The 11,263-nt window shown below is 37.1% G+C and overlaps 1 protein-coding gene across 2 annotated transcripts; it reads left to right on the top strand.

Annotated features, from left to right (window-relative positions):
- The first annotated feature begins 4,062 nt into the window (after positions 1-4,062).
- On the top strand, positions 4,063-11,263 carry npm3 (nucleophosmin/nucleoplasmin, 3). Of its 2 annotated transcripts, none has more exons than XM_062996022.1 (5): positions 4,063-4,206; positions 8,323-8,408; positions 8,513-8,632; positions 10,274-10,367; positions 10,621-11,263. In XM_062996022.1, the coding sequence occupies exons 1-5, from the start codon at positions 4,140-4,142 to the stop codon at positions 10,716-10,718; spliced, it is 465 nt and encodes a 154-aa protein (XP_062852092.1). In that variant the 5' UTR covers positions 4,063-4,139; the 3' UTR covers positions 10,719-11,263. The 2 variants fall into 2 exon arrangements, with proteins under 2 accessions (XP_062852092.1, XP_062852090.1); XM_062996020.1 differs by having other exon boundaries at positions 10,615-11,263.

Below are 11,263 nucleotides of genomic sequence, written 5' to 3'. Positions count from 1 at the left end.
TAAATTAAGCTTTCTGACATAACTGACAAATAGATGCTATAATGCCATGAAAGGCTAAATGTTGGTGGGCCTGATTCTTAGTTTTTCTTCTGTTTACAGATCCCAGAGAGTCACAATCACCAGACCTTTAACTTTGAGCATATATTGGTGCCCTGTCATTTTCTTGAAAGTAATAAAACCTCAGTTTTCTCTTACTTATGTTGGAACTGACATATTTACTGACATTTCACATTGAATAGGAAAAAAACTTACTTTTGATTGACAACTGATTTGATTTAAATGAAACTGGCTTTGACTAAAAAAATGTACCCTTTAATGTTTCTTTCTACAAAAGTAATAAGATATAGATCAGGACTCATAGCAGGCCACTTCAGAATGGTCCAGTAGAGCTCTGCTCCAAAACGCCATGATAGTCTTCTGACTTCCTTAATTCATGTACATAAAGCAAGAAAGCAGCCCCAAAACATTAAGGGCTGTGGTTTGTCAGCATGCATTTTGGTTCATGTCCACTTAAAAGTGGCATAAAACAGCACTTATAATTATTCCAACTATTGGAATAATAGAAATAATACAATAAAATTGAATCCTTACTATGACTGCAGTGCTCAACAGAATTAATGAATGCATTACAGTTACAGACAAAATATAAAATAGGAATATCTACAATATAAGAAATTAAATAAAAAGGTTAAAAGCAGAGTGGTTTGACTTGAAACCTCTTAAGTATATTGCAGGCATCAACTTCTAAAATTGTTTATATTTTATGACAATGAACAAATGAGATTTTTGTTTTCATTACATTTTACAAAATGCGCTTTGCTGAACCAGGAAGAAGAAGAACACTCACTTTTTCACAGTCACAGGAACAGCTAAGGCAGCCATTCAACCTTCTGCATGTTTTGGGGACAGATAAGTAATTGTGGTATCTGCAGGAAAATTACATGAACCCAGGGATAACATATGAGCTTCTCACAGTGACCAAGGTCGAGGATTAAAACCAGGTCCAGGTTTTGCTTTCTTTCTTAAGTTCTGTTTTGCCCATTAGACAAAAGGTTTTTGTACCATCAGCAATGCTATGAATAAAGCCTTAAAGGTTTTCATTTAGTTCAGAGCTTCATTTTATGTACTAAATCATGTTGCAGTAGGTAAATAATGCAATTTTAGTACAGCAGGCCAAAAAAAGTGTATACACACTTTAATATCGTCATATTGCTGCCATAATTCAATTTGAAATTTTTAAAAAGGGCATAGATAACCACTATTAAAGTGTGTACACATTTTAGTGTCTTTCCAGTGTCAAAAAATGTTTGCCATTAGTGGGTTTTAGTGGTAACTTGTGCAAAATTTACGCCCGTGTTGGTGACCTGCCACCTTCCAAAAATCTTGAGAAGAGTTAGGAAACTAAATTGGCCCTAGTTTGCTTCCCTGTTCAGGGTGTTTTTTTGTTTTTTTTTGCTTTGCACCCAGTTTTTCCAGGTGCCAGTGGACCCACTGCAACCAAAATGAAGGTTAGTCAAAGTAAATGAATAAAAGAACTGTTTTTGGGCAGCATGGTAGTGCGGCTGGTAGCATAGATGCTTCACAGTAACAAGGGACCCAAGAACCTGGTTTCAATCCTCGCCCTTGGTCAGTGTGAGAAGCTTGTATATAATTTATGGGTTCATGTAGTTTTCCTGCAGATTACCTATCTTTCCCCAAAAACATGCAGAAGGTTGATTGGTTGTCTAGCTGTTCTTGACTGTAAAAAACCTGAGTGTTCTCCTAATTCCTGGGTTAGCAAACCACCAAGGTCTTTAAGCAACTAAGGAAAATAAATATTCATAACTTTTAAATTGAGTTTTATGGCAAATGCCTGTCAAAAGTAAGTCACATAATTTTAAATATACTATATACAGTGGTGTTCAAAAAAATAGCAGTGATTTAAAAAAAGCGAATACAGCACAAAATCATTATAATTTCTTTTATTTCCATAAATGCAAATGCACTAAAAATACTACACTTTCAATTCTAAATCAAAACATTAACAATATTTTGCCAGTTTGTGTTCATCCTTTACAGAAAATTAAGAAAAATGAATATTAGGCTGTTCAAAAAAATAGCAGTGCCAGCATTTTTCTTTAAAAACTCAAAAAAATTATCTATAAACTGAAAAAAATGTTTGAGGTTTCTCTTTACTTTAAATTACTGAACTAATATTTAGTGGCATAACAATTGTTTCCGAGATCTGTGTTGTATGGAGTCGACCAACTTCTGGCACCTCTGAACAGGTATTTCAGTCCAGGATGATTAGACTACATTCCACAGTTCTTCTGCAATTTTGGGTTTTGCCTCAAAAAAATGTGTTTCAGATATCAGCCCACAAGTTCTCTATGGTATTAAGGTCAGGGGATTGGGCTGGCCACTCTATTACTTCAATCTTGTTTGTCTGTAACCAAGAAGTTTTGGGTCATTGTCATGTTGAAACACCCATTTTAAGGACATTTCTTCTTCGACATAGGGCAACATGATCTCCTCAAGTATTCTGATATATTTAAACTGATCCATGATCCCTCGTATGTGATAAATAGGCGTAACACCATGGTATGAAAAACATCCTCATATCATAGTTTTGTACCACCATGCTTTACTGTCTTCACAATGAACTTTGGCTTGAATTCAGTGCTCGATGGTCGTCTGACATACTGTCTACAACCACTAGACCCAAAAAGAACAATTTTGCTTTCATCAGTCCACAGAATGTTGAGCCATTTTTCTTTGGACCAGTCAATGTGTTCCTTGGCAAATTTTACCCCATTCAGGACTTGTCTTTTTCTTAACAACGGGACTTTGCAAGGAGTTCTTGATGGTAAATTGGCTTCACTTAAAATTCTTCTGCACTCACTGGTAACTTCAGATGTTCCTTGATCTTTCTGGAGGTGATCATTGGCTGAGCCTTTGCCATTTTGGCTATTTTTCGATCCTTTCGAACAGTAGTTCCACGCTTCCTTCTGCATCTTTCAGGTTTTGGTTGTCACTTCAAGGCATTTGAGATCGTTTTAGCTGAGCAGCCTATAATTTGCTGCACTTCTCTGTATGTTTTTTCCCTCTAAAATCAACTTTTTAATCAAAGTACGCTGTTCATCAGAACAATGTCTGGAACAACCAATTTTACCCAGTATTTCAAAAGGAAATGCGCTATGACCAACCTGTGCAACATTTGCCACCCTCCTACATTCAATAAGGGCCAAAATTAACACCCGTTCTTCTGCAGAATGAATGACTTCACCAATTGAACTCCTCACTGCTATTATTTTGAACAAGCCCCTTTCAATCAATGCTTCGATTACTCAGAATGAGCAACATGCATGTGCTAATTGTTGGGTTTGTTTTGTTTTCATTACTCTACTACACTTTCAAGTACATTTTATTGCTATGTAGAAATAGCATTTCTACTAAAAACACTGATTTATCAGATTAATGACGTTGGACTGCTATTTTTTTAACACCACTGTATAAACCATGGTATATATATATTTTTTTAAATATACCACATGGGGGGGCACGGTGGCTCGGTGGGTAGCACTGTCGCCTCACAGCAAGAAGTTCCTGGGTTCGATCCCCAGGTGGGGCGGTCCGGGTCCTTTCAGTGTGGAGTTTATGATGTTCTCCCCGTGTCTGTGTGGGTTTCCTCTGGGAGCTCCGGTTTCCTCCCACAGTCCAAAGTGAGGTGGAGATACAAAATTGTCCAGGACTGTGTTCGATGTAACCTTGTGAACTGATGAATGTTGTGTAATGAATAACTACTGTTCCTTTCATGACCAAAGTGTAAAACATGACGTTAAAATCCTAATAAACAAACAAATATACCAAATATTTTTAATTCATTTATTGTACATCTTTTTGTTCACGTTTGGTAAAAAAAAAGTAAACATAGGAAAAAGAAACATGGCAGACAGGAATACATTTATTATGTTAAACATCAATAGAAACATCATTTTTATAGAAAATAGAGATCACAATACGGGTAGGTTTACTATGAAGTGTCGTGTTGATGACGTTATGATTATGCGACTGCGTGCGATTACTCGTCACATGTGTACTAAAACTACAGTGCACTATTCATACTCAGTGCTGCTGGATTATTCTGCATATTAAACATAATGTCGTTTTTAGACAATGAAGTAGCAGGTGCAGGAACCAGTTCACGACTGGACAGCTATGTTTTTAGTAAGCTGAATTTCTATCATTTTCTAGCTTAAGTGTTTAAGCATGTTAGCATATTAGCTAACACACGTGGATTTATGCAGCGGGTTGCAGAGCAGCTAAAGATAAAAACAGTTTAAGTAAAAACTAACTAATAATAACTTGGTACATTTGTAGCAAAGCTTTCGAATATGAGTATTAACCGTGCCATATCACTGCAGCTAAAATGTAGCATCAGAAACATAACTTGTAAATGCGCAACAGTTTTAAGGAAAAGTATTCGGTTCTGTCTGTCCCCGCGTCATTTAGAATAATTGAACTGTACAGTTAGTATAAGCGCAGCAATAATAATAAAATAATAAACAAAAAGCTACCACAACAAACTGCATGTAGGTATTTTTAAAACTCGTGTAACTTATTTTCTTCGTGTAACGGAAGTCAGTAATGAACCGGCTGTTTTGCATTTTCCATTTTTTCCCCTCTAATCTTCTTGTATCCAATTGCCCGATCTTGTTAATTTAACATCATGACCAATGACAGCTGAGACTCAAACACGCTATCTCCGACACATGTGCAGGAGGCGGATTATATAGAGATTCATATAGCGCACAGAAAGTCTATTATCCTTCATCTCTGTACATGCACCATCGACCAGCCAGCAGAGGTCGTAACTGCAGCAATCATGAGGAATCTCGTCCGTTGTTCCCATCCTCTGCATGCAGCATAGTAAGCCGTTATTCATCCGACCAGTGGCTTAATAGAAATATAATACAGAAATTTAAGGCAATTAAAAAACGCACACGCACCAACTGAAAACTTGGGTAACATACTGCTGCTCCTTTTACTCTGGCTAGACTCACGTGATGCTTGTTGTTATAGTGTTGTGTACACTAAGTGGAACTTTACACATGCGCATCATTTTGGATTTGATTACTTTTGTCATGCATGTAAATGGAGATTTTCATTAGATAGTTAAGTAGAGTGTACATATGAAAGTCTCAGTCTTAATCCATAATTAGAGATGGACCGATCGGGTTTTTTGGCATCGATTGCGATCTCCGATCTCCTTTCAGGGCAATCAGCCGATAGTCGATTTCGATGGGGGGGGGGGCATGCAATTTTTAGCGCAAAATCAGCAGTAAATAATAAAGTAACCAAACAATTATTTTTTTCACCCACAGGAGACATACAGTGTATCACAAAAGTGAGTACACCCCTCACATTTCTGCAAATATTTCATTATATCTTTTCATGGGACAACACTATAGACATGAAACTTGGATATAACTTAGAGTAGTCAGTGTACAGCTTGTATAGCAGTGTAGATTTACTGTCTTCTGAAAATAACACAACACACAGCCATTAATGTCTAAATGGCTGGCAACATAAGTGAGTACACCCCACAGTGAACATGTCCAAATTGTGCCCAAAGTGTCAATATTTTGTGTGACCACCATTATTATCCAGCACTGCCTTAACCCTCCTGGGCATGGAATTCACCAGAGCTGCACAGGTTGCTACTGGAATCCTCTTCCACTCCTCCATGATGACATCACGGAGCTGGTGGATGTTAGACACCTTGAACTCCTCCACCTTCCACTTGAGGATGCGCCACAGGTGCTCAATTGGGTTTAGTCCATCACCTTTACCTTCAGCTTCCTCAGCAAGGCAGTTGTCATCTTGGAGGTTGTGTTTGGGGTCGTTATCCTGTTGGAAAACTGCCATGAGGCCCAGTTTTCGAAGGGAGGGGATCATGCTCTGTTTCAGAATGTCACAGTACATGTTGGAATTCATGTTTCCCTCAATGAACTGCAGCTCCCCAGTGCCAGCAACACTCATGCAGCCCAATACCATGATGCTACCACCACCATGCTTGACTGTAGGCAAGATACAGTTGTCTTGGTACTTCTCACCAGAGCGCCGCCACACATGCTGGACACCATCTGAGCCAAACAAGTTTATCTTGGTCTCGTCAGACCACAGGGCATTCCAGTAATCCATGTTCTTGGACTGCTTGTCTTCAGCAAACTGTTTGCGGGCTTTCTTGTGCGTCAGCTTCCTTCTGGGATGACGACCATGCAGACCGAGTTGATGCAGTGTGCGGCGTATGGTCTGAGCACTGACAGGCTGACCTCCCACGTCTTCAACCTCTGCAGCAATGCTGGCAGCACTCATGTGTCTATTTTTTAAAGCCAACCTCTGGATATGACGCCGAACACGTGGACTCAACTTCTTTGGTCGACCCTTGCGAAGCCTGTTCCGAGTGGAACCTCTCCTGGAAAACCGCTGTATGACCTTGGCCACCATGCTGTAGCTCAGTTTCAGGGTGTTAGCAATCTTCTTATAGCCCAGGCCATCTTTGTGGAGAGCAACAATTCTATTTCTCACATCCTCAGAGAGTTCTTTGCCATGAGGTGCCATGTTGAATATCCAGTGGCCAGTATGAGAGAATTGTACCCAAAACACCAAATTTAACAGCCCTGCTCCCCATTTACACCTGGGACCTTGACACATGACACCAGGGAGGGACAACGACACATTTGGGCACAATTTGGACATGTTCACTGTGGGGTGTACTCACTTATGTTGCCAGCTATTTAGACATTAATGGCTGTGTGTTGAGTTATTTTCAGAAGACAGTAAATCTACACTGCTATACAAGTTGTACACTGACTACTCTAAGTTATATCCAAGTTTCATGTCTATAGTGTTGTCCCATGAAAAGATATAATGAAATATTTGCAGAAATGTGAGGGGTGTACTCACTTTTGTGATACACTGTATCTTATTAGTCTAACTGACCACACACACACACACACACACACACAGGTTTAATGTTATCCAGTTTAGTCTGAAAAAAACTTAAAAAGAGCCTCACAGTGAAAATAAACCGAAAGCAACAGCGTGTGTGTGTGTTTCTTTAAAAAAACGCTTTGTTCACAGTGTCGCTTTAAATGATTCTGATTCAGGAGTCGAATGTGACGCGTAAGTTTCTCTCTCCGTTTTTACTGTTATTAATAAATGCTGTGGTTTTAAATAAACACCAGCTACTACAGAACATTTTGTGTGACTTTCTTACATTAAAAAGCTTAATTAAAAAGCTTAATTATACCGCTATTACCACAGAGCGGTCACCGAGTCAGACTCGTTCCGTCTGTGGAGCTAAAAGTTCTGATGATCCTAAAAGTTCAGCAGATGATCCTGAACTAACGAATTTGGTAATGAATAAACTTTTGCCTCTGATTGGCTCTGTAACGTTTCTGTTCTCATTTACATCAAAAGCAATGAATAATGTGCTGATAGAATCGGCTCAGATGTGACCGGGTTGAATTATCTTTTTAAAGTAAATATTTCAGTCAGCAAAATTACATCGTATGTATGATGCACAACGTTAATTCTGTTATTTTAGGTCGTGAAGAGCTTTCACTATGGTTTCTGTACGATGGTTGATGAATGGTGATGTGATGGTTCGTGTTTTGTAGCGCAAAGTCTGGATCAATTCACTGAGCTGTTAACTTAACATGATCTTTATATATCAAGTGATCGGATCGGCTACATTTGGGAAATATCGTCCGATCGTCGATAGCATATTTTGATTGAAAATCGGCCGATATCGATTTAAAGTCGATCGATCGCCCCATCTCTATCCATAATTGTAATGAATTTTTAGATTGTGAAATTTTTTTGCATGAAAACACAACCAGTGTTCTAATAATAAAAGTCCAGAATGTATACATATCCGTCTGAGTCTCAGATTTGTCTAATAGTCTCAGATTTGTCAAATTTACTACAATGTTAATACACTGAATAGAACTGGCATGTTTGGATCCACCTACTGGGATGTTTTGGTAGGTGCAAAAAAAAACCCAATTTTGATTCAACATGCCAACCTCTTCTACGCTGACAGCAACTAATGGCAAGAAAACAAACGAGGTCTCTAGGGCACAGGAGTTGTGTGGCACCGGCACTACCCTACCCCTTAATTTTTACATTTTTAAATTCTGTGCTTTTGCATGTAGACTACACGTTTGTATACTTCTTTTTAGTAGTATAAATAATGTTAATAGTTATAAGACTCATGTATATTTTAATATTCATGTATGTTATAATATTAAGCGGAATGTGTTTTGTTTTTTAAAGGTTGTGAGTTATCCTCTGAAGTTCCCTTTTACACCTTTCAAGGTGATGAGGACGACGATTTAGAACACATTTTAGAACTTCGCACGGTCTGTGATATTTACATTGACACCTTTTTTAAATGTTGTAACAGCACTAAAATGTTTTTTGCATAACAACTTTTTCTTTATTACTTCCTCCTACCATTATGTAGATCTGCCTAGGTGAAGGAGCCAAAGAGGAGAACAATGTGGTGGAAGTGATTTCCATGAATAATAAAGGAAAAAAGATCACTGTGCCAGTAGCAAACCTTCACATATCCTGTCTTCCCATGGTAATGTGACTTGACATTTTAACTGATTATTATTTATGTACATCTAAAAGGTGAAATTATGTTTAATTGCTTAAACGTAAAAACTGGTTTAGGTTCTTATTAATCATTCATGATTTATATGTGGAATGTGTCTCTCGTCTGTCAAACATAGTGGGAAGGGGTGTGCTAGTAATAGAGAAAAAAAAGTATTTGGGTTTTTTAACAAAATACCAGCATGCTGTAACAGAGATGTGTGAGAGAATTACACAGCTATTGAGCATGATGCTTTAAAACATATAACCAATAAACATTAATCTACAAAAGCACCCTGTAGCACTGCTTACCTTTTTAAAATAAAACATGTCTGGTGCAGACCGCACTACCACCTGTGTTCCTGTACTTTGAAGCAACACTGTTCTAACAAGAGCAGAATGTGGCTTGGCACTGTCCTAATAAAACAAGCAGGAACATCCCTAATGTTTCTAACTGTAAACAGTTAAATCTTTCAAATGTGCATAAAAAATAATTGTTTTAAATGGTTGGAAGCAACTGCTGGAATGTGGAAAATGTTTACCATACTTGCTTTTAAATTATATGGCAGTAGTATCTGTTTTAGAAAATGCTTTTTAGGGTTTATTGTGTTTTCTGAGTGTTTGAGTGTAACTTGTTTTAGTTTTTGTGGAATGTGTTGCATACATCAAATAAGGTATTAGTGTACTGTATGTTTACTAAATTTTATAAAGTGAAATGTGTGACATTTGCGCTCTTTCTTTTTTTTAAAAATTGAATATTTGTAAAAGATGTGTGACGTGTTTTATATGACGTGACGTTTTACTTTCTTTGAAGTTGTGCTTGTATAAGAAATTACCTCATCATCTTATCTGAAAGTCTGGGGCCCAAATGCACAAAATCCATTACACCATAACAAATACAAAGCAACTTTACAGTCTTCAGAGACATGCTAGACCATTTAGATTGAATCTTTGTGAAGATGGATTTATAATGCAGTAGAAAAATGACCCAGTACACCCCTAAAGCTTTGCAACAACTACTTGAAGATCAATGAGTGCCCCAGGAAGCATTAATGGTGCACAAACAGAAAGAGAAAAGCATTCAGTAACAGCACAAGTTGATTCCCTTTGCCACAGGGCGATATTTATGATTCTGATTATATGATTTGTAATTGAAAGACAATAAGCCTTTACAATACACAGCAATACCAAAAATGATGGGAATTTTTTTTAACCAAGACAGTAGAAACAATCCTCAAATTCTTAAGAAAGGTCTGAAAGAACGCATATAAAACAACATACTAAAACAATGCTTGACGAGGGCTATACACTAAAAAAAATGACCTACCCTTTTCTGTCTTAAATATAACCATTGTGTAAACACAGCATAAAACATCTAAATAAATAAACCTTCACAATACACACAAAAACACAGTGTGGGCTTAAAGTGTGTGTACATGTGTCACACTGCATCAAATAACGACATTTACCTATACCTGTGGTGCCCACATAAAAGCATATATGCAATTAGACACAACATACAGCAAAAGATAAATTGATTATTATGCTGTATGTTTTATAGCACAAAAGAGTCATGCAGAAGTGTAGGGACTTTTTTTTCTAATGTATTTTTTTTTTTTTTTTTTCCTAGGTAAGCTTGGGGGAATTTGAGTTGATGGCCCCTGTAACACTTCGACTGAGATCAGGAAGTGGGCCAGTAATTGTTAGTGGATTGCACTTAGTTGGTGAGTTGTCAAACATTAATTTTTTTCCCCCATTGTGCAAGACTTCCTCAAAAACCTAGGTCCAGCATGGACGTTTTAAGCATTTACTTAATTCTGCTTTAAGATGAATGAGGTACGTGTGAGCCAGAAATTCTTGCTCACACTTGTGCCCAACACTTGACTGTAGACAGTTTGTACACTTTTTTAACTTTAATCAGCATTGTTTTAAGTATGGGTTAATAAAGTAACAAATCTAACACATTTTCAGTTTCAGAAAATGATGATGAATCAGAAGTGTCTGATGATGATGAAGAAGAAGAAGAAGAAGAAATGCCCTCTATTAAACCAGCTAAAAAGAAGCAGATAGTGTAGAGACGTTTGAAGATTTCAGTACATTTTATACAACACTTTTCAATAAACGTGTGGTAGTGTCGGACTGTCGCTGATAATGTGAAGCTAGATTCTTCAGATTTGTATAGATTTATATAGTCCAGATCCATCAGGTGAAAAAGTGATGACACTTAAATAATAAGAACTCCGGTTTTCACTCTTGTACTGTGTACAAACGTACATTATTAAGTATTGTTTGCATATTTTTTAAACTTAAAGTTTGTATATTTTACAGTTCTTGAAAAAAAACTGGAACTGGACTGTGTATTTCAATGTTAAATGTAATATTTGAGCAACAAGGGTTTACTATAAAATAGATTTCACATTATTAGGATGTCACGCTGTTGTATTTTTCTTTTGTAATTTTTTATCTCTATGATAATTACTTCATTTTTGTTTTCATCAAAATTACCAGCATTGTTTTCTTTGCATGCATACATGAGCCTCCCAAAGCAGGTAGAGGGGGAGTGGGACATGGTTAACTCTTTTGTACACTTATGTTTTTATTATTAAATACTTTTAACACA

Source organism: Trichomycterus rosablanca, chromosome 5 (assembly GCF_030014385.1).
Source record: "Trichomycterus rosablanca isolate fTriRos1 chromosome 5, fTriRos1.hap1, whole genome shotgun sequence".
Taxonomy (NCBI): Eukaryota; Metazoa; Chordata; class Actinopteri; order Siluriformes; family Trichomycteridae; genus Trichomycterus; species Trichomycterus rosablanca.
Note: the sequence above shows the minus strand (reverse complement) of the source record. Positions and strands in the feature narration are given on the sequence as shown.

Bases quoted from the DNA above. Each gene is read 5' to 3' on its own strand.
- npm3 (XM_062996020.1), top strand. From the start codon at position 4,140: ATGTCGTTTTTAGACAATGAAGTAGCAGGTGCAGGAACCAGTTCACGA. The intron at 4,207-8,322 runs GTAAGCTGAATT...TGTTTTTTAAAG, and splicing joins ACTGGACAGCTATGTTTTTA to GTTGTGAGTTATCCTCTGAA. The intron at 10,368-10,614 runs GTGAGTTGTCAA...ACACATTTTCAG, and splicing joins TAGTGGATTGCACTTAGTTG to TTTCAGAAAATGATGATGAA.